This window comes from Melanerpes formicivorus, unplaced genomic scaffold (genome assembly GCF_026170545.1).
Source record: "Melanerpes formicivorus ecotype bairdi unplaced genomic scaffold, bMelFor1.0.p_v2 SCAF_2, whole genome shotgun sequence".
In the NCBI taxonomy this organism is placed as follows: domain Eukaryota; kingdom Metazoa; phylum Chordata; class Aves; order Piciformes; family Picidae; genus Melanerpes; species Melanerpes formicivorus.
In genome coordinates, this window is record NW_027142354.1 from 32517222 (window position 1) to 32541159 (window position 23938).

General features: G+C 39.3%; 1 protein-coding gene across 8 annotated transcripts in view; it reads right to left on the reverse strand.

Moving 5' to 3' along the window:
• The window catches only part of CEP170 (centrosomal protein 170), a 100046-nt gene that overhangs the window by 53133 nt on the left and 22975 nt on the right, over positions 1-23938 (reverse strand). For all 8 annotated transcript variants that reach the window (XM_068155473.1, XM_068155465.1, XM_068155445.1 and 5 more), the window contains exons 3-7: positions 12158-12247; positions 5797-5878; positions 5169-5224; positions 4890-5052; positions 2621-2758 (exon numbers count right to left, since the gene is read on the reverse strand). In XM_068155473.1, the coding sequence (XP_068011574.1) occupies positions 2621-2758; positions 4890-5052; positions 5169-5224; positions 5797-5878; positions 12158-12247 (529 nt within the window). The remainder of the gene's footprint in view (positions 1-2620; positions 2759-4889; positions 5053-5168; positions 5225-5796; positions 5879-12157; positions 12248-23938) is intronic.

Consider the following 23938-nt stretch of genomic DNA (forward strand, 5'->3'; position numbering starts at 1 on the left):
TAAATCCACATCCTTGCAGTTTTCTGAATGTTACAAAAATAATCTATAAAATAGCCTTACCTTTGCACATTGATTATACTGGCATTTCTAAAATAACTGCCAGCCTGCTTTACCTTACAATGATGCTGTTTCTTAAATGTAAGGAGCATTTTACCTGATAAATTGTTATACAATGCTGGAATAAAACAGTACCTCATACCCAAAAAGTACCTGGAAAAAAATTGCTTTAGAATCTAAAAAGTGTGTTTAAAAATGGACTCCTATATTTTCTTAGATCTCTGATAAAGGCATTTATCATGTAAAATTCTACAACTACTACCGAGACCAGCAGAGAACGCAGTTTTTGATTTTCCAGGAAGTGAGGCAGTAATAATTAGACACCCAGTAACCTTGCCAATAGCACACAATTTTAACAGCTGCAGCATGAAGTCACGTTAGGTATATATGCAACTCTTTATTTTAACACGGACTAGTAGATCTGCAGATCACTACATCAGAGCAACATGCATGTCTGAAAAAAGCAGAAAGATTCTTTTTTTTTTGAAGTTTTCCAGACTATCTGCTCGGTTTGCAAATAATTTCCATTAGCAAGTTATCATTGTGATAGAAAGATGACAACAGTGAAATAATCTTATTAACCTGAGACTGTAAAAACTAGCTGTCTATAGTTGGCTTTGCAGAAACAGATCTCCCATTTCAATCTCCTCATTAAACCTTGCCCCATCTGTTGTCAGCTCATGCTTTCTTTTCTATTCAGTGAACAGTCATGTATCGAATCATTAAAGCATGAATCAGATTCTTCATAGAGTTAATTTGTTAAAATGGTATCAGGTTTTGACTGAGCTTACTGAACAAAAAGTTTAAGACCCTACAGGGGAATTCACGTATGTACTTATGTCTAGGTAGCTTATATTAAGAAGCATGTTCCAAATGGGTGTTTTACATAGAATTTAGCCCATGAAAGAACAAGTAACTACATCTTGAATGGTTTTTATTAAAGTTTGTTTGTTTTAAAATCTGACAGTCCTGTGAAGTTTCCAGTTCCTTTCACTAAAGTGTTTCTTTGTATTGATTTCCAATCATTATATTAATTTATGTTATAAAACCTAAGCACAAGAGAAATACATACTAACTTGCTGACAACTTAATGTTTTCATGGAATGTAAGTTGAAGCCAAAGTGGCCCCCAAAAGCTTACATGTTTATTTTATATTTGTATGAAAACATTCAGGATGTTTTTTTGCACACTGACATGATTAGTGTAGTTGGTACTCTAAGATTGATGAAATGTGTTCAGAGGCAAATGTCAACTCTTGTCCTGTCTCCTCAGGCTCTCTGCCAACACTGCTGAAAAACATCTCAACCAGTCAAAAACCAGACTAGTAAAACATATGACTTAACACCTACTCAGAGATTAAGTGACCAAGATAAATAAATCACTAGTTCATAGAAGAGATTTTAGTTCCACATCCTGCTAAATTACATTGTTTTGCAAAACCATCAGGGTTCCCCCCCAACAACAGTGTCTACACCATGGATGTACTGTATGTATGTGCTAATTGAAACTGAATGCCATTCTCGCAGATTTATTAATCTTTCAGTTTGAGGAAACAGAAGATATTCCTACAGTTTTACTTAGATTAATTCTATTCGTAGGGGATAAACTCACAATTAAGCAACAACATAAACAAAATGGATTTCTAACATGTACATTAAAAAAAATATATATATATTTGCCAAGAAGGTTCTGCACCTAACTTTTGTTTATAGTGCATATATGCAAAACAAACAAAACCAGTTAAACAGTGCAGAAACTGTTAGTTCACTTTCTCTATTCATCATTTACCATATGAAAATTTAGAACCTTTGGGCCTTAAATGCATATCTAAACATCTAAACAGAAACAGCTGAAATTCTGTCCTAACTTTAGCAAGTTAGAATAAGGTTATTGTCCTCATTTGAAGAGCATTCACTTTATTTACATGCCTGGTAATGGGCTTGGAATCCTAATTGCAGACATGCAATTCTGGCAATACATACTGTGTATAGATGAGCCAACTAAAAAAAAGGTATCTGTATTATGGGGAAATAAACATTACCAGCTTAATTTTAGACTATGCAAATACTTACTGAAAGAACTATGAAATGCAATTCCCATTAACATAGCATTATTGAATTACAGAAGAGAATACCAGCTTAGATCACCCGACACAGCTACAAGTCACAATTAAAAAAGAAAGGCACCACTTATTTTGAGAAATTATTCTAATAAAATATCACTATGCAATCTCAAATTTTAAGCATACAAAATGACAGAAATTGCTTAAACTGATAAATGAGACACTGGTTCAGGCAATATTATCTGTATTTACTGATAACAAATTGTATTATATACAAGAAAACTGGTACATTATATGTGAAATTGGTCTCTAGAAACACATCGTTGCTCACCAAATACACTTTTCAAACTAACCGTTTTAATAGGCTTTCATCTATGCAAACTCTCTATGAAACTTCCAAACATTAATATATGCACTTCACTATGCACTTTATTAATACATCCATTGAAGTGAGGTGGGGGGAGGGAGGGGGAATCACAAAAGTAAGACACCAAGACTTACCTGAAGCCCCTGTTGTCTCATGCATTTTTATTTCATGCTTGCCATCTGGCTTGCAACCACTTTTTTCATCAGCTTCATCGTCACCCCACCAGGCTGGCTGTCCGTATAGAGGTGTCCCACGAGGCATGGCCGAAAGATCTATAAAATCAGCCCAAAGCAGAGGAAATTACTTTTCTGTTTAGTTGTGATACTTAGGTTCAAATAACATAAAGACAGAATAATTTGACATAATGAGAGAGTAACTTACTTCAATCGTTTCTCCTGAAGGCTGAGTGAATTGGTTGCATGCATTTGCCTAAATACAAAACAAACTTGGAGGCTGGAAAACTGATCTGCTTTCTAAATATAAAAGCATACTAATGACCTGATCAAAACTTCTGGCACAAATGCTTATGCAAAGGCAGCTGATATCTCTTATTGTTACCCCGATATATCTGTAAATATTACCTTCTGCTTTCAGTTTGAAAACATCAGCTTAGGAGTACATTCCTTAAAGTTGCTATTTTCTGTGAGAAGGCTCTTGCTTTCACCCACACTGACCTTTCAATGAAATCTGAACTTGCTGCACGAAAAACTGATCAAATTTTGCGATGTTGACAAAGCTCTGAATTGCTGACAGCTGGTTTCAGAATGCTGAAAGTTACCTTGTGTAAAACATTACTGAGCATAACCTTTTTAGATTTTTAAGATAAAGGTACTAGTTAAATAATTTTCATTGTAGTGTAATTTATTATATAAGATGTATGCACATGATTAAAAACCTTTAAACCTAAAGATTAAATATGAAAAAAACCCACAATGATAAAATTGAGATTTCTACTTTGATGATGAATTGACAGGGCTAGTTTGAATCTTAACTTCTGGAAGAATACTTCACCCTACTGAGACTTAGCTATTCTATTATCACACAGATGTTCTGATGATACTTAAACAGATCATGTTATTTTATATGCAGACTGTGTAAAATGCAGATTAATAGTTTGTTACCTTGCCATCATGAATTTCAAAATTTTTTATTCACTGCCATTCCAAAGATGATATAGAGTTTCAGTACCATGGCAAAAGTTCCAGTATGACACAAAGATATTTAGCACTTCTTTTTTTAAAGAGCATTACGCTTTAGTCAATACCAATTTAAAAAAAAAACAAACTAGCAGCTGATGATTGTGCGCTGAACTAGCAACAGGAAACAGCCATGCATATATACAGCAAGTGAGAGAATCAACTCCCCAAAAGTTTCTGAGAATTGCACCCAAACATAAATCCTTATTGTTAACTTTGCTGTTGGAAGTGTGAAAAGAAAAATGGAAGATGATTCCCTCCCTGCCCCCCCTGCCCTTATGCTATCCCAGGTAAAAGGACACAAATGCTGAAAAGCCATACTGAATAGCAACACTAGGTAATAGATCAGCTTTATGTACCCTTTATAGGATTCCCAATCAGCCAACAAAACAAATGGGTTATTTAGTTGTATCATAGAATCCTGCATGGGGGGAAGAGAACTCTTCAAAAGTGTGCCTTCCAGGAGAATGGATTAAATCTAAATTAACTGTACAACCTTGACCTAAGTAGTCAGATCTAGTTAGCTCCATACTAAGGAAACAATAATACCTTATTCCTCCCTCAATCTTTCAGTTATTTCCTGTAGTAACAGTAACACGGCAAGTAACTATAAGATGGAACAATAAATTTTAGCAAGCCTCACAATGAAGTTAAGATACCCTCAGAAGAGCCACCACCACACATAAAGCTTATGCAGAAACAAGACAGAATCTACACTTTGTACAAATTTTTAACCCACACTGGAATACATTGATTCTATCCTAATGGATCTAAAAATGAATGCTAGTATCTATAAAATAAACAAAAAGCCCACACATTTAAAATGGGGGTGGGGAGGAATGGGAAGGGAGGGGGTCAGCACTTGACAGTGGTGGTGGTAAAAAGTACAAAATGTTCCTGAACAAATGTTTTTGGTTAAAAATGCAAATGCCAGCCCTTTCCTGCCATAAGCTGAAAGCTTGTGATTTTGAAAAAGACAAATACAAAAATCTGCTAAATGCTGATTAAGTGTCCCTTTGTGAGCTTTCTTAAAATGTGGATGCTACACTAAAAAGAGGCAGAAATTCTGTTTTGGAAGCTACCATTTACACTTAAAATTTCACATATATGGAGTTTTTCTTATCTACAGAACTTAGCACACATTCTATCAGAGCAAATTAGTATCTTTTCCAGGTCTGTATGCTTCTGCACTAAAAATGAACCTTACCCACTGATTTCTCTTCAGACTTCAGTGCTTCTGGAGTTTTGTGACGCACTTCCGCTGTGGAGTCTGTTACCTTGGACTCTGAGCTTTTGGAGCTGGTTTGCTTTGATCCTTCTGCCTCTGAAGATTTTTGGGATAACTGGAGTTGGCTTGTGAATTTTTCATGCTACATGACATTAAATAGAGGAGGAAAAAGAAAAACACCCTCAAAGCGTGGAAAAAACCCCAATGTTACCAGTAACTACACTGACAGAAGAACATCTATGAACTTCACATTGTTACCTTAAGTGCTTCTTCAGGGACTCTCATCTCTCCTCTGACGACAGTAAAAAGATTAGTATGTAGGATACGATAAGGAAAACACTGGGAAGATGTCTCAATTCACAAGCAAATTTTACAGAAATGTAACAGTTCTGCAGCCTACTCTGCCCCTGGAATGAAGACACTTATACAAATAAGTCACTATTTAGACTAGCATGTATGATCTTACTCAAAGCAAATACAGAAATTTACTACTATAAAGGGAACATTGAGTAGATACCTTATACCTAATAATACAAGCTGGCTTTTTCCCCCCCCATTTTGTAGTTTCTGAGTAACCTTCTCAACTTGTATATAATGTCGTACGATTCAAGTATTTGTGTATGTGCCTCAAAGAAATGCTTCCAGCAACACAGAAGTCTGGAAGTTGAGGTTTTTTACATGGAGAAACAGTGAAATATACTGCACCAATAGTTCTGACCAAGGCACTAAAATATGCCATTTTCTCTAATATAGGCATTTTTGTAGCAATGGGAGAAATAAGTATTTTGCAGTTGTCTCTTAAATAATATGAGAGCCCTCCATTTAACACAAGCATACTTCTAACAAGAAAAGCATGTCCCAACACTGTGCATTTTTATGACAAGGATATCATATCCGAATCTCAATTTATCTTCTAACTTCAGAGTGATGTATGTCTGCTCTGGAATCCTCACATCATTCACAAACGTCTACAGAAATAAATGAGATGAGAAAGAGATACCATTAAATTCCAAACTAGTAGAATGGCAAATCACTTTATTTTCTAAGAAAGTTTTCACCACTACACATTTTCTATTGGTGATTCACTGGGGAAGAGAACTGTATGCTCAAATTGCCATTTGCTTCACAAAATATTTCAAAAGCAAGGTTAAGCACCAACTGTTAATCAGGCTGCAAAAATCATACTGGCCTTGAAAAGTTTCCTAAAAGTGTAATTCTGTTAGCAGTATTGACTGAATTGTTGATTCATGTTTCTTCAAATTAGCACCCTCATTCATTATTTTTCATGTACTTCTCTTTTTCAATCCCAATTGTCTGTCAAAATTGATTCACCATTGCATTTGCATAGCATTAAACACTGCCTAAGAGAGCTCTGAAGCATCTTAAAATTTCTAAATATTGTCAAAGGACATAAATGAAAAGTGGACCAAGCTAGTGCATCTGAGTAACACAAAATAACAGTGATAAACAATTCAGTATATTGTGGTTCTTGAAAGAGTTGACATAACGCTTGTTACGTAGAAGTAACATTATTACACCAGCTAGCAGCAAATTCCACAGGCTTTACAATACCATTTGAAATTTGTTACTGCACAATAGATAATCCTCTCATCCTTGAAATGACCATTGGAAACACAGCTGGAAAAAAAAAAAAATCAGACAAGCTTTCAGTGACCTGGAGGATTTATGTGCCTGAAAGTTTGGCCAATTTCACCAGCTATATATGTGGGCTGCTACAGACAGATTACCAATCATTTAGATTTTAAAATTTGGACTAAATTTAACAATGAATAATAACAGAGACTTTGTAAAAACATGTTGGTATGATTTTGAAGAGCGCATCTGAGATGTATACAATGAATAATTACAGAGGCAGCAAGGAAGAAAAATAATACATATTCAAGCCCAAATCAATCTCAGAGATGTAATCTGGAGGAGCTGGAAAACAATTTTGCCTCTGTGGGGAAGAAGAAATTAAATTAACATAAACAGGGCTTGCAGCTAGATTATACAAGCTTTACAGAAAATTACAGAATATCTTCTACATAAAATTCTAAACATAAGCAAGACTTGGAAGTTGCATGTGGTGACTCCATATACCAGAACCCAAGGATCATAACATACTAAGTGTCCTGGTTTGAGGCCAGGCAGATCCTCTCTTGACCCTGAAAGGGGCAAAAGAATGACACACAAACGGATTGCAGAAGCGATTGAAAGTTTAAATAGAAAAGCAGCAAGCATTTTACAGAAGCTGCAAGCATAGTGACAAAAGAATCCCAAAGCATACGGAGTCCCCAGTAGCACACCCAAAAGCCTCCCAACACTTCCCTTCTCCCCACCTGAGGGTATACCCAAAACCCTCAGGGCCCTTTCTCCCCCCCCCCAATCTAGGCTAGTCTCAGGCTGGCCAGGTCTGAGACCGCCCCCCACTTCTCCTCCTGGCATTAGGCCTAGCCAGGCCTAGGAGGCCTTGAGATACTCCCCCACCATTACCCAATAGGGAGCATTTCCCAGGGGAGCAGAGAGGGAAGAAAGGGGAAGAGAACGACTTTGCAGATGAATTTATAGGGTGCAGGATTTACGGCTATGAAATACGCTACTCCCTGTGTCCAACTACTGGGCTGGACCCTCTGGACACCAGAGGTGTAACTTATGTGGCAGTAACAGGATGCACCCAGCCTAAACTGCCACGCTAAGGTAGTGGTAGACACCAGGATCTCAGAGTGTTCCTCTCCCTCCTTGCCATTGGTGGGCATGGTTAAATTTCAGGTAAGATTTCTCTGAGAATCTGCCACCTCCCCATGACAACTCTCAGACTGACCCTTCTGCTCATCCAGAGTCATACCACTGCTCTTGAACATTCCAAGCTAGGATGAATCTCTAACTGAAAATTAATTGTTTCTTAAACCAAGTTTGTTACCTTCAGAGACAACTCTACATTGCGTCAGTATCTTCTGAATTCACTCAGTGACAGAGAAACCCAAAAGGGTGAAGACAGTTTTGTGCAGAAAAAAAGAATATTAAGCTCTCAATTACAAAAACTACAGACTACAAGGGAAAAAGAAGACAGCAAATGTAACTCTGCAAAATATTTAAGATACTTTCAGAGTTACAAATCCTTGAAAAATCCTTCTACAGAGTGATCTGATAAAAAGCACCTATAGGGCGTCTTGCCTTAAACTATTCCTCAAGGCCCAATTCAAATAGGCATGAAGATGCTGCTTTAAGTTCCTCTGCCCCTACATGCTCCTCTCCTTTAACCTGAAAGGAATACAACATCTGGACTTACAAGAATGTAGCATCTTCCTTTTAAGAAATATCAATCATCATCTATATGGTAAAAGTCTCTTGTTCCCTGGTGTTAATTCCTTCATCTTCTTTTAAAACAGCAAACGGAGTCTTAATTAAGAGCAAATTCAAGGCAAATGAAGTATTTAAGGATTAGCTGGTCTGAATCTGCTGCTGCATTATTTCATTAATAATTTATCAGTTGTATATTTTCCCATGCCCTAAAAATTGTACTGCTTCTTGATAATTTTTACTTTTCCTAACAAATACATGTTAATACTACAGAAAGGAGATCAAACATTCAGGGTGCTTTTCTGAAACACATTTACTTCTGGTTTGTGCCAGTTTGGGGGACTCAGAATATTACAACCCCACAGAATCACCCTACTTCCACCGTAAGAATTCCACAATAAAGTGTACAGGTTTTTAAGGAATGCAACAACTGAAATATGTAATTTTTGAAGTACTTGAAAAAAAGGAACACATACCCCAAAAGTAAACTTGAATAATTAAGTCAAGAATCCAAATCTTTGAACACACCAGTGTTGCTCATCCAAATCTAGTATTACATGAAATCTAAAACCAGAGTCCTTCCCCATAACAACAAAGGGCCTTTTTTTCACTTCATTTTTCTAAGTTAAAATAATGTTTATTTCATTATTTTAAAAAATTGCTTATCTACTTCATTGAAAATATCCTCTGTGAGAAATAAGAATTAAAGGCACAACTATTTACTAGTTTGTAAGCATGGAATTTTGGGTGGCGTTTTAATTTGTGTTTATCCCACTTTACATTGTGAGAGTCCATAGCAAAAACACATGCGAAAAATATCCTTAAGCAGCCTGAATTTTAGCACATCAAGGACATTTAGGCTGTCTTGAAAAGAAGTACATATAGATGGATGTATGCTTTTTTCCTCCCAGAGTTTTTAAATGCATGCACACACAGTACACTCAACCCAGAGGACTCCAAAGCCAGTGTGTGCAGTCTACAGGCATCGTCATGACCGAACTGAGAGCACACAGTAACCAAGCCCCAGTAGCTTTGCCAGTGGGGTTTCAAAATCCTACCAGAAGCCTTGAGATGCAAGGCAAAACTAGATTGAAAAAGTTAGTTACCATGTAAATAATGAATACTCCTTCCACTTCAAATCACTCTACACACATTTTTATATCTTCACCTGATTTCCAAAGCTTCACTCTTCAAATAGTGAGAGTCAATTCTTTTTAAGCCTTCACAAAGTTTGATAAGCATTCTGCAATCCTAACCTAAAACATTAGTGTGAAAGGACTTCCCTATCCTGTAAATATCCCTGAGAAGAATGTTATTGCAGGGCCACTGATGTTTGGTAATTTTTCTAGTATGTTCAAGTCACAGGAGAAAACAGAGTTTAATTCTGTTAATACTGGTGAAATAATAAATTAGATGTTAGCAACTCTATACATTTTATTTAGGAAAGAGAAATTCCTCCTCCATCTTTTGTTCATAAAATAAAAGATAACCAGGAATAACCAGGAGAAGTCATGATGGATTTTTAGAAAAATACATTGTGTAAATCTGACTGAAATTTACTTCTGCTTTATTTTTTTTAATATAAATGTACACACAGAAGTTCACAATGAAGACTGCTGCAACATGTGTGAATCATATAGATAATAATATTCAGGCATTAGGCAGCAGGTGCAGTTACAGATCATCTTGTCAAATTATTTGGGATTCTTAAAACTCGAAACAAAAGCCTTGTGTATTGGTAGAAGCCATCTCCCCTTAAACTCCAAATTATCTTTAGTGGCTGAAGTACATCACACCAGGAATGGAGTTGCCTTATCTACAACAAGAAGTGTAAATCTGTTCTACAACAAAATGGGACTAACTAGGGAGACCCAAATAAATGCTAGCTCTTAATGAAGCAAGCAAATTAAAAACAGGTAGAAGCTGACGAAGCACTGAAAGAGGAACTTGGTTGTTAGGGGGTGGTGCTCTCAGTGGCAGTAGTAGCTAGAATAAAAGAGTTGCTGCCTATTTATTAGGTCACTGTATGCTAGATGGGCACTACGAATCTTCTTCTGCCACACAATTAAGTAAAGCATTAACAAAATTATGCATTTCTTCTTTTGAATGAATCAGATCTTCTTGAGAATGAATCAGATCTGGCAAAGCAAATAATGGAAAACTCTTTACCAAAGAAATGAGTCAAATGAAGGCCATTTAACACATATTGTTATTAAATTTAAGTTCCATGACAAGGTAATGAAAAACGGAAGGTATGACTATTGACTACCTAAGCAATATGTAAGAAGGAATAAAATCAAATGGCTCAGCAAAAAAATACTATGTGCTGAATTCATTTTTGATCACTGCCTTGAAAACACTGCACTGCCTTTCAAAATACAGAGATATTTAGTATTTAAGGAGTAAAGTTCTTACACATCTGTAACTGTTTAAACCCTTTAGATTAGACTTGTTTCATATGGAGTTGAGACTGGCTCTTTGAAATACTGAGTTAGCTACCTTAAAACACAGACAAGCTAGTAAGAGACTAACAGGGGTTTTATTTTGAAATAAACTTCAAGATCAAACACCCAAGCCTAAGTGAATGCTAATAAGCAATAACATGAAATTTCTTCAGTTTCTATTTTTTTAAACATTTGACAAAGTTACTTCCTATCAGTAGCTTTCTAAATATTGAGCCAAATAAGCAATCACAGGTGAGTTCATGATTGTTCTGTATACATTTGACACTGCCAAAGACTTAAGTTAGATAAAATAACAACCATAACTACTGTGTATATACAGCTCAAAGAATTATCTAAAGGACTACAAAAATATCACAGTTACTGTTTAATAATCTATTATAATATTCAAAACATTTATAAAAGGTGAAGCTTACCTAGAATATTGTACATGCAATTCCTAGAAAAGCTTTAAAATGTAAAATGCCATATGAAACTTTATTTTGCTCATAACTGTATTAGTTTGTAAGTAACATGATATATTATTCATGGGCATTTGAATAAAAAAGTATACTGAAAAATTAAATGCAGATACAAAATAATATAAGTTCATATACAACATGTTTATTGAATATGTATATTGTATATGAATATATTATGAATATGTATGAAGTACGGTTTAACACTTTTCTGTATGAAAAAGTGGAGAAGAAAGAAATAGCACATCCATTTCGTGAGAGGCCTTGAACACAAGCCCTATGAGGAGAGGCTGAGGGAGCTGGGATTGTTTAGCCTGGAGAAGAGGAGGCTCAGGGGTGACCTCATTACCCTCTACAACTACCTGAAAGGTGGTTGTAGCCAGGAGGGAGTTGGCCTCTTCTCCCAGGCAACCAGCACCAGAACAAGGGGACACAGTCTCAAGCTGCGCCAGGGGAGGTTCAGACTCGAGGTGAGGAGGAAGTTCTTCACCGAGCGAGTCATTCGGCATTGGAACGGGTTGCCCAGGGAGGTGGTTGAGTCATCGACCCTGGAGGCGTTCAAGGGGAGATCGGACATGGCACTTGGTGCCATGGTCTAGTCATGTCTGTGGGGTCTGTGTTGATAGGTTGGACTTGATGATCCTCGAGGTCCTTTCCAACCTAAGTGATACTGTGATACTGTGATACTGTAAACAACCACTTTAGAAACTGAAATCCCTTCGCCCCCCCAATATAATCATTTTCTCCTACATTTCTGTAATACAGAAGGGTAACAAACTTTTTTTACTCTCTTTCTTTCCCCTGTTGCCAAGGCCCTCTTAATAATGGAATTTACTGCAGCCATTTAAATAATATGCAGTGGAAAATCCCTGCAAAAACTAAATTTTCCTTTAGATTTCTACTTTTGCATTAAAAAGATATTAATGTATATTTCTCAAGTCATACTCTCTTAGCTCAAAACCCACCCCCCAACCTAACAAACATGCAAAAGACTATGGGGAGCTACATGTTTCTAATGTTAGCTTACCCCATTCAGGCTGCCCAAATCCTTCACCAAGTGTTCATCCGTAGAGGCATCGTAGTTCAGCACAGCATGTTGCTTGTCCACACTTCGTGACTAAAATATATTTTAAAAATTACATAAAACAAGGTGTTTCAAAAACAGATCAAGACAGTGTTAGTGGCTATTTCTTAGTGTGACTATTTTGTTTCTACATAACACAATTTATTCAAATGATGTACAAAAGTTAGCCTCCACATACATAAAAAGCCCTCAACCTGTAACAATATTTAACTCTGGCCAAAGGGGCCTGTAGCAGATACCTAAAATTAAATGAGGAAGATTATTTTCTCAACATTTCCTTAAATGTGGTTAAGTCAGATCCAGCTACAACTTGGCAAAGATTTATTTTTGTTTAGTTCACCACAGTAGCACATAACATAATCAGCTTTATCTTTACTTCTCTCTCTAAAACTATATGCATCTATCAAAATAAGAATGTGATTCTGTTATTGGTCTCACTGAAACACAGAGTTTCCTTTCATGCATCAGTAAATTTTCTATTCTGTTACCTGGGACACTTGCCATAGTATATAAGCATTCAAATTGTTTCTACTTGATCTCAATTTCCCAAACAAGTTAACTATAGCCTCCTCACTAAGTGTCTGACTGGATACCAAATTATTATTCCCATCACTTCTAACTCTCTTTATCAGGCCTTTAAGCATTTCAGTATTTAATTAGTTGTTTATTTCATATCCAATGTCAACCCATAGATCAGGAACAATCTTAATATTTTCTCCATGAACAGCACCTCCCTGACAGCCAGATCCCCCTTCCAGCACCTGCCCAGAGCCAAGTATTTGCAAACCTGAGGCTCTTACTGCAAGCAAGGAAAAGATGCAGCTGGACAAATGCTTCCTTTACACAGGCATGTTGTCAGCATGTTGACATCTGGAAGAGTTCTCAGCCGGATAGTGCCCATAGCTCATCTTCACCAGTTCTGCATGCTTGATCTCAGCCTTTTTGCTGGTAGTTCTGCCAGTGTAGTGTTCTGACATGATTGCACAACAACAAATTTCTTCAACATCATGCTTTCTATTTTCAGGTTTGTATTTTTTATCCTTGCCACTCAAGTCATTCCTCAGAGCTATAAAGCACTGAGAACGGTAAATTTCTATCTGAGAGTTCTGTGCTTATTTCTGTACCAGCATCTGCAGTCTGTCAGTTCTAGAAGTCTCAGGTTATCACTGCATTGATCAGTTCAAGGCACCAGAGCATTCAATCATGACACCTAAGGAAATGCATTCTCTTCTTAGAATGCCATATTTATCATCATTCCTTCTCCATTTCTTTTCTTTACTTCAGTATATTTCCTTATTCTTCCTTTCCCTGCTATCTTTTGACTACTTCACTTCCTTCTCAAAGAAGTGAAACCAGTCCTGTTCAGCTTATACCTACTATTTTATTTCTAGGCTTTTCATTTGAGCCGATTTGCTCTGCAGCCTTGAGGGGCACAGAAGGGGGCCAGGAGATGAAGAAGAATTAAGGAAGAGACAAACAAATGAACAACAAGGCTCTTGCCAATAAAAGCTGCACTAATATATCAGTGTTCTTAATGGTAAATTAAGAAATACCAGTATAGTTGATTTTCTGACTGACTTTGTAACCCTTCTTTAAAATGAAAACAATCTATCTCAATAAAATTAAGTTCACTGCTGTGGGTGTTCTGCTGAGCTTACAATGTCAAGCAGACATTACACTCTTCCATACTCAAGTGATACCAAAATGCAAGCTTTTACCTAGCCTATGCGTTTCTGAACGTCTTTCAATAATGCCATTCAAATACCTATTGTATTAACAATTAACCACCTTATTAAAATAGAAAAGATGCAAAACCATCCTTGAAGCTTCATGACATAATGTTGTCACATCTTCTGAAATGGTATGAGTGATTACTCAAGTCTGTGGCTTCTAGAAAAACACCTGAAATTCTGTGTAACATTCAGGTTATCTTCATGCTCATATTACTTGTATAAAACTGAACATTATCTTTTTTCATTGCAGACAATCTTTACAGCTGCAAAGACTGTAAATCTTTCAAATACCATTTTTCCTTCCAATTTGTTACTACAGCATTCCACTGAAATTTAAGTACTACTGCCATCACTTTTTATAAAATGGTGGTGCTCCAGTTGGCTGCTACACAACACACAGCTGCTCACTCCCTCACTCCTGCCTCAGTGTGATGGGGGATGGAACCGGAACAGCAAAAGCAAGAAAGCTCACGGGTCAGGTTAAAGACAGTTTAAGCAGCAAATGAAAGCAACAGAAGAGGAAATAAAACTACTTAAGTGATGTAAAGGCAATTAATTGTCACCTGTAACAAGCAGACCAATGCACAACCAGTCTTTGAGCACTGGTTACCTTCTTCAAAGCCCCCTCCCTCAATTTTTATTGCCAAATATGGGGTTATATGGGACAGGATATCCCTGTGATAAGTTAGGGTCAGCTGTCCTGGTTGTGCTCCCTCTCCATTTCTTCTGTACCCTCATTACTCATGTGTGTCTAGAAGGAACAGAGTGAGAGAGAATGCCTCAAAACTCTGCACATGCTGTTCAGCAACAGCTAAAATATTAGTGTATTACCAAGAGTGTTTTCGTCCCCCATCTACAACACAGAACACCAACCCAGACATATCCAATACAAAGACTTATACACAACTGCAAAAGTAATAAAAATCACAGAATACCTGTGCTAAGAGATGAAAAGAGAAGAAAACTCCAAACTGGCAGCATTTCAGATGTTCAGAGTACAGAAATGAGAGTATTCTTCTTCAGAAAGAATTTTGATATCATGTATAATGTAGGACTTTTTTATCCTGAAGATAATTTCTCCCATCACAAAAAAGACTGCTGGAGCAAGTCCAGAGGAGGGCCACAAAGATGACTCAAGAGCTGCTATGAGGATAGGCTGAGAAAGATGGAGGATGTTAGCCTAGAGAAGACTCTGAGGGAACCTTCTAGCTACCTTCTAATACCTGAAAGGATCCTACAGGAAGGCTGGAGAGGGACTTTTCATAAGGGTGTCTAGCAATAGCACAAGGGGGAATGCTTCTAAGCTGAGGGAGAGCAGGGTTAGACTGGATCTTAGGAAGAAGTTCTGGAATAGGTTGCCCAGGAAGGTTGTGGAACCCTCTTCCCTGGGAGTATTCAAGGCCTCCAGCAGCTGAGTCTAGTTGTGAGGCATCCCTGCCCATGGAGGGGAGGTTGGAGCACACATCTCTGAAGTCTCTTCCAATCTAAGCCATTCTATGAATCAATGATTTAAAAAGCTGGCTAACTGTAATGGTGAAAGATGGGAAAAATGTGGTATTTAACCATACTGGAGCATCCAGCTAAATACAAAAACTGCACAGTACATTTTAGCATCTTGCAAAATAACACATTTAAGAACAGACGTGTATTCCCAGATGTGGCCGGTTGACGTTGCCCCCTTAAGAAAGAGAATATGGTGGACGGAAGTTGGTAAACGGAAGGAATAGTCTAAACTAATTTCATTGGTGAAGTGGGAGGAAGCACTTTTCGGAACTGGGAGTGAACTGGACATTTCCACGACTTTTCTATCAGTCTTGCTTCCGCCTTTCTACGGTGCGGCTGCTCTCTGTCCCTGTGCTGGGCTTTCTGCCAAGGCTCCAGCCTTGAGAGAAAAACTGATAAGGCCTGTATTAACTCCTTTCCAATTAACACAAAACTGCTTTTAACTTCTTTCTTTCGCTCTCTCTCTCTTCTAACCTAATCTGGGGAAAGGGGGGGGAAAGAGGGGAAAGAGGAGGTGGGGAACCCCCCTCTCTGCCGAGAGGGGTTCACTCTCATTTCTGTGTTACTCTGTTGTATATCTTTGTATATATTGTAGATATTGTAAATTTGTAAATATCTCCCTGCAAACCCTACATCGCTTTGTAAATATAGCTCCACTGCTTTGCTAATTCAGCTTGCGAGTTTTTTTTTCCTTTCCCTTCAATTTTTTTTCCCTTTTACTTTACAAAGGGGGAAGGGAGGAGGCTTCTCGGCCTTACCCTTCCACCCACCACATTTTTTTTATTGGCGTACCCAACGTGCGGCAGATAATTAGTTCAATTTATTATTTGATTGATTTAGTGTTTTCCAGCTGAATTAGCAAACATGAAGGTATTGTGGTTTGTGGAGCGATTATTCTTTTCAATTTTTGGGGCTCTGGTATACAGATATTGTTTGGGTTTGATTTTGGATTACCTGGGTAAATATTTGGTGCGGACAATTTATATGTGGGTTATGTATAGAGTTAAATTATGGTATGGAAAATGTATTAATTTCCTATGGCCAGTGAGATACAGGAATGTTACCTCCACCACTCTCCCAATTGAGATAAAGGGTTTTAAGATTCCGCCTGAGGAGACAGTAACTTTAGGTGATGCCTGGGATCCAAAGGTGATTTATTTGATGTGTATAAATCTGTTGTTAGTGATGGTAATTGCATATTTACTGTTCTCTTTACGGCGAGAGAAAAAGGTGTCCAGGGCGTGTTTTGTTATTAAAACTAGATCAAAAAGAAAACGCCGTGGCTCTCGATCAGTCCCAGAGTCATCTAGTGACGAGGACTGTGGAGAACCCGTGTCAGTTAAAAAGAAGGCTAAAAAGTTAATTGGTAAGGCAGCTCTAAATGACTTTTCTGCTGATTCTAGCAAGCAGCCAAGGGCATCAGCTGGTATCAACATGGCACCTACTCCTTCCCCTACTCCTTCTCCTTCTTCTTCTTCTCCGTCGGCCATTAACGGAGCAACGTCACTTCCGTCCACTCCCTCGGTGGGACCGGAAGTCACTGCCCCAGCAGCTGATTTATCTCAGGACCTGTCAGCTTCCATTAAGGTGGCTGTAAATGCAAACACAGCTCCAGTTAAGGTGGCTCCTTTAAAGACTAGAGCTGGAAAGGGCAAAGATGGAGAAGAAGAGGAGGAGACTGATCCTGGGGAGGGGCCCTCTACTCTAAAAGATCCTGCTCAGGAGGAAGAGAAGGTTTGTTTTAAAGATCTAGCTAACCTAGTGAGATCAAAGCAGGATAGAGATGAAGCTAGGAAAGCAGCTGGCAAAGGTGGTTCTCAGCTTAAAGAGATCCTTAGGAGAATGACAGCAGGATTTTACGGGCAAAGAATTCAGGGAGACGAGGAGGAAGATGATATTACGGACTGTTCTTCTCCAAGGGAAGAATTGCGAAATGTCCGTAAAGATTTCACCAGGGCAGATAAGGAACCAGTTCTAGCTTGGCTTAGTAGGTGTTATGATACAGGTGCTTCAGCTCTAACAGTTGGAGACAAGTCAGCAGCTCAGTTAGGAACTCTCTCAAGGGACAATGGAATAGATAGACATCTAGGCGAAGCTCTCGGTAAGGTTAATCTGTGGATACGCCTTTTAATAGCGGTTGCCCTGAGATACCCTTCCCGAGATGATCTTCCCTGGAATCCTAAACCCTGGACTACCATAGATGAGGGAATTAAGCGCTTGAGAGAATTTGCTGTTAGAGAGCTACTCTATGGTGAACATGAAACTCTGAATCCTGATGACATTCCTGTGGGTATTGGTCTTGCTAAAAAGATCATCAAACTTGCTCCTTCTAATTATGCAAACATTCTGGCAAGCAGAATTGTGTCAAGAAGTTATGGTGGAGCTTCTCCCACGGTTGGCCAATTCAGTGATCAAATGAGACAACTGGAGGATAGCATGACACGTGGTTCTTTGGTTTCAGCCATTGAAACTTTGTCTGGAAAAATTGAGAATTGTATGAAGGATCTGAAAAATGAATTTAGAAATTCCATATCCCAATTGGCACAAAGGGATAATTTCAATTCTTCCTCCAGGTGGGTACAAGTTTCATCTGTGAGGAATACACGTCCTCCAAGGAGGTCATTCCAAAACAGGACATTCCAAAACAGGTCATTCCAAAACAGACCACCAAGGCAATCACGTAGAACTATTTGGGTAACTCTGCGTGATCAGTTTGGTGAGAACATGAACCGCTGGGATGGCCAACCAACTTCTAATCTTTTCAGGAGACTGAGGGAATTGCAAAGTGGCAGAACCCAAGGTAGCAATACCAGAAGGGTAGCTGTTACTTCCACAGTTCCCCAGAACGACTCTTATGGCTCCAACAGTGGCTCCAGTTATAACATGCAAAGTTATAACCCTGCACAATATGTGCAATGCACATGTGCGCATGTTCCCCATAACTAGGGGTGCCCTGCCTCCCGCCAGGGGGAGGAGAGGGATAACAGAGATAATAGAATCTATTGGGATGTGTACATCCAGTGGCCTGGCACTTCACAATTTCGGAAGTACAGGGCCTTGGTTGACACAGGAGCTCAGTGCACCATAATACCATCAAATTATCAGGGATCAGAGTCTATAACTATTCTGGGAGTCACTGGTGGATCTCAAGAGTTAAGTAAGGTAGAGGTTAATATAAGTTTAACTGGTAAACAATGGAGGAAGCATACAGTTGTGACCGGACCTGATGCACCTTGTATTTTGGGAATTGATTTTTTGAGAGAAGGGCGTTTAAAAGACCCTAAAGGTTACAAATGGGCTTTTGGAGTAGCTTCAATAGAAATTGATGAACAAAAATTGAAGCTATCTGCCAGACCTGAACTTTCTGATGAATCTGCAGTTGTGGGACAACATAAGATACAGGACATTAAATTGCCGGTTGCTTCTCAGACTGTGCATCACAGACAATACAGAACCAACCGTGACTCTTTGTTGCCCATTCAGAATCTGATTCGTCAGTTGGAAAGTCAGAAAGTCGTCAGCAAAACTCATTCACCTTTCAACAGTCCAGTGTGGCCTGTGCAGAAGCAGAATGGAGACTGGCGTCTGACAGTAGACTACCGAGCCCTAAATGAAGTGACACCACCTATGAGTGCAGCAGTACCAGACATGATGGAGCTTCAGTATGAGCTGGAATCCAAAGAGGCCAAATGGTATGCTACCATAGACATTGCTAATGCATTTTTCTCTATTCCCATAGCAGAGGAATGCAGGCCTCAGTTTGCTTTCACCTGGAGAGGAATCCAGTACACTTTCAACAGGCTGCCAATGGGCTGGATCCACAGCTCAAGCATCTGTCATGCAGTGATCCACGATGCTCTGGAGAAAGGAGGTGCTCCAGAACACATCCAGTTCATCGATGATATCATCGTCTGGGGTAAAACTGCTGAGGAAGTCTTTGAGAAAGGTAACAAAATCATTGACATTCTTCTGAATGCAGGTTTTGCCATCAAGCGAGACAAGGTGAAAGGACCTACCACAGAGATTCAATTTCTGGGAGTGCGATGGCAGGATGGACGTCGACATATTCCAGTGGATGTGGTAAATAGAGTCTCTACCATGGCAAGTCCCACAAACAAGCAAGAGACCCTACGTTTCTTGGGGATAGTGGGATTTTGGAGACTGCACATTCCTGGATACAGTCAGATTGTGAAACCTCTGTATGATGTGACTCGAAAGAGAAACCATTTCCACTGGGGACCTGAACAACAAGCAGCCTTTGACCAGATAAAGCAAGAAGTGATTCAAGCAATGGGTCTGGGACCGGTCCGAGATGGTCCAGACATTAAGAACATTTTGTACACGGCTGCAAGTGACAATGGTCCAACCTGGTGCTTGTGGCAAAAAGCTCCAGGGGAGACACGTGGACGACCTCTTGGTTTCTGGAGTCGAGGTTACAGAGGTTCAGAGGCTAATTACACTCCAACAGAGAAAGAAATCTTAGCTGCCTATGAAGGAGTGAAAGCATCTTCTGAAGTGATTGGAACTGAATCACAACTTCTCTTAGCTCCCAGATTACCAGTTTTGAATTGGATGTTCAAAGGCAAAGGATCCACACCACATCATGCCACAGACTCAACCTGGTCTAAGTGGATGGCTCTGATAACACAGAGAGCTCGAATGGGAAATCTTGAAAGACCTGGTCTAGTGGAGGTGATCTCAAGTTGGCCTGAAGGTATCAACTGTGCTAAACCTCCAGAGGAGAAAGTAACTCGTGCTGAGGAAGCTCCTCCTTACAATGACCTTTCTGATGATGAAAAGAAATATGCTTTGTTCACAGACGGTTCCTGTCGTCTTGTTGGAAACAAGCGAAGGTGGAAGTCTGCAGTGTGGAGTCCAACACGCCGAGTTGCAGAGGCGAAAGATGGAGAAGGAGAATCCAGTCAGTTTGCAGAGGTAAAAGCTGTCCAGCTAGCTCTCGACGTGGCTGAACGTGAGAGATGGCCAAAGCTTTATCTCTACACCGACTCATGGATGGTAGCCAATGCTCTATGGGGTTGGCTAAAGAACTGGAAAAAGAGTGGTTGGCAGAGAAAAGGAAAACCCATTTGGGCAGCCAACCTGTGGCAGGACATTGCTGATCGAATCGAGAGAATTCCAGTGAAAGTGAGACACATCGATGCTCACATTCCTAAGAGCAAAGCTACTGAGGAACAGCAACACAACCATCAGGCAGATCTAGCTGCAAGAGTTTCTCAAGTAGACATGGACTCTAATCTTGATCTCGACTGGAAACACCGAGGTGAGATATTCTTAGCTCGGTGGGCTCACGATTCGTCAGGACATCAAGGCAGAGATGCGACATACCAATGGGCTCGTGACAGATCCATAGACATTTCCATGGATGCTATCATGCAAGTCATCCATGACTGTGACATTTGTGCTGCTATTAAGCAGGCAAAACGACTTAAGCCCTTGTGGTATGGTGACAGATGGTCCAAGTACAAGTATGGTGAAGCTTGGCAGATTGACTATATCACTCTACCACGTTCTCGTTCTGGTAAGCAATACGTGCTTACTATGGTAGAGGCAAACACCGGATGGTTGGAAACTTATCCAGTTCCACATGCAACTGCACGCAACACCATTCTCGGTCTGGAGAGACAGATCCTATGGAGACATGGAACTCCAGAGAGGATTGAGTCAGACAACGGAAGTCATTTCAAGAACAACCTTGTAAAGAACTGGGCAAAAGAGCACGGTATTGAGTGGATATTCCACATTCCCTACTATGCACCAGCTTCAGGGAAGATTGAACGCTACAATGGTTTGTTGAAGACCACTCTTAAAGCCATGGGGGGTGGATCTTTGAAAAACTGGGAAAAACATTTAGCACAAGCAACCTGGCTGGTAAATAGTAGAGGTTCAGTGAACTGAGCTGGACCTGCACATTCAGATTTGCTACGGAAAGTAGAAGGTGATAGAGTTCCTGTTGTTAGAGAAAAGAATCTGTTAGGTAAAACTGTTTGGGTATTTTCACCCTCAGGAGAGGCTAAACCTGTCCGAGGGGTGGTTTCAGCTGAAGGTCCGGGTCACACTTATTGGGTAATGCAAGAGAATGGTGAAATTCAGTGTATTCCACAAAGAAATTTAACTTTAGCTGAAAGAGGTTAATTTCAAACTGTTGTACAGCTACATCACGCCCAGAGGAAGAATCAACGAGGAATCTACGGTGCACGAACCCTGAGATCCCTGAGAGCCCTGAGTCAACTAAGAGACCCTGAGATTTCCCTGTTTCCCTTTTCTTTGCTTCGTCGGCGAAGAAATGAACTGTTTTCCATTTTTCTCATTTTCTGATTTTCTTGGACTTTTGAATCATCTACATCTGAGCATAGCCGGAATGGACTATGAACTTTACTCACGAACTGTAAATATCGTTTTGGATTGGATGGACAGTATGAACAGCCAATGAAATTGTTTAGAAGGGGTGGACTGTGGCCGGTTGACGTTGCCCCCTTAAGAAAGAGAATATGGTGGACGGAAGTTGGTAAACGGAAGGAATAGTCTAAACTAATTTCATTGGTGAAGTGGGAGGAAGCACTTTTCGGAACTGGGAGTGAACTGGACATTTCCACGACTTTTCTATCAGTCTTGCTTCCGCCTTTCTACGGTGCGGCTGCTCTCTGTCCCTGTGCTGGGCTTTCTGCCAAGGCTCCAGCCTTGAGAGAAAAACTGATAAGGCCTGTATTAACTCCTTTCCAATTAACACAAAACTGCTTTTAACTTCTTTCTTTCGCTCTCTCTCTCTTCTAACCTAATCTGGGGAAAGGGGGGGGAAAGAGGGGAAAGAGGAGGTGGGGAACCCCCCTCTCTGCCGAGAGGGGTTCACTCTCATTTCTGTGTTACTCTGTTGTATATCTTTGTATATATTGTAGATATTGTAAATTTGTAAATATCTCCCTGCAAACCCTACATCGCTTTGTAAATATAGCTCCACTGCTTTGCTAATTCAGCTTGCGAGTTTTTTTTTCCTTTCCCTTCAATTTTTTTTTCCCTTTTACTTTACTAAGGGGGAAGGGAGGAGGCTTCTCGGCCTTACCCTTCCACCCACCACACCAGACATGAACAAAACCTCCAAGAAGAACAGTGTTAGGTACATATTTGAGGTCTAATTCCACCAGGCATGTAACAGAGGTTATTTTTTTTTTTTTTTTAAGGCTTTTGTAACACATTTTCTGTCAAAAAATTACAAATTAAAGCATTACATTCTGCTTGCTTTATCATGCATTGTCCACATGCTTTGCAGCAAGAGAACAACCAAGTTATCAAGAGTGGAAAGGAACATCCTACACAAAGAGCTATACATACAGAACAAGAACACATTATTAGCTTCTCTTTTGGTGGGTTCCTCCCCCTAAAGCAGTATGTGGTGTTAGTCATGCTGGCATGCAGACCTGACATAGCAGCAGGCAAAAGAGAATGTTCTTAAAAATCACCAGGCCTCTTGATTCTTTTTACTAGGTCCAAAGTCGATACACAACTAATAACTTCTGTAAATGGGGTCTTTTGAAGGTGGTGATGACTGAAGTTTTGTAATACAATAAATGCTTGAGTACTCAGCTTCACTCTAAGGACTGATGAATCACAGACAGGAGATGGCATAGGGGACAGAGAAGGAAGAAGAGGGTCCCTTATTCAGAGATAATCTATTACAACAAGCTAGCACTAAAATAAAAGCACATTCATTACAATCTTCTGAGCAGGAAGCAGGGGTTTTGGTTGCTTTTCCATTTAAGTGTTGGAGGGTTTCCTGCATGTTTGCTGTTTTGTTTGGTTTCAGTTTTAATATCACCCAAATAAATCACCAAGACATTGTATTACCTGTTTTTAAGGAGAAATTAAGAGTATTTTCAACTACTTTCTAAGACGACAAAGTATTTCCATCACCAATAAAAGCTGTGGATGCTTTCTGAGATTGAGAGCAAAATGCAATTTACTAGAGATACTACATTTTGAGTACTACACATAGAAATACTGTTCTATGCACTTCGATTGCGAGTGAGACTAATTTGGCCATTAGTGATTGCATACACAACTTTGGGGAACAAAGAATATTAAAGGAAATATTAGAATTCCATCTTTATTAAGAGCTCTACAGTAAACAAAGACAAGAAATCAAGAGCACTGTGACCGGTTTAGGCTGTGCCTTTAAGAAAGGGACATTTGCTGGAACACTCTGGCTGAATATTTTGAAAACATTCAGATATTCTAAACGAATTTCATTGGTAGATTGGTAGAATGCAACTTTAAGTTTTAGTTCAGTTTGAGTCTGTCTCTGTTCCAGTCTGTTCTGCCTTTCCAGCCTGTCTGCTTCTGAGCAACTAGCCAGAATGACCTTGGATAACAGGTAAGAACTAATCCCTGCATGCACTTTGAGGCCTAACAAAATTTCATCCTTATTAATTACCTTTTCTCTCTCTCTAGCCCTTTTTGGGAAAAAAGAGAGGCA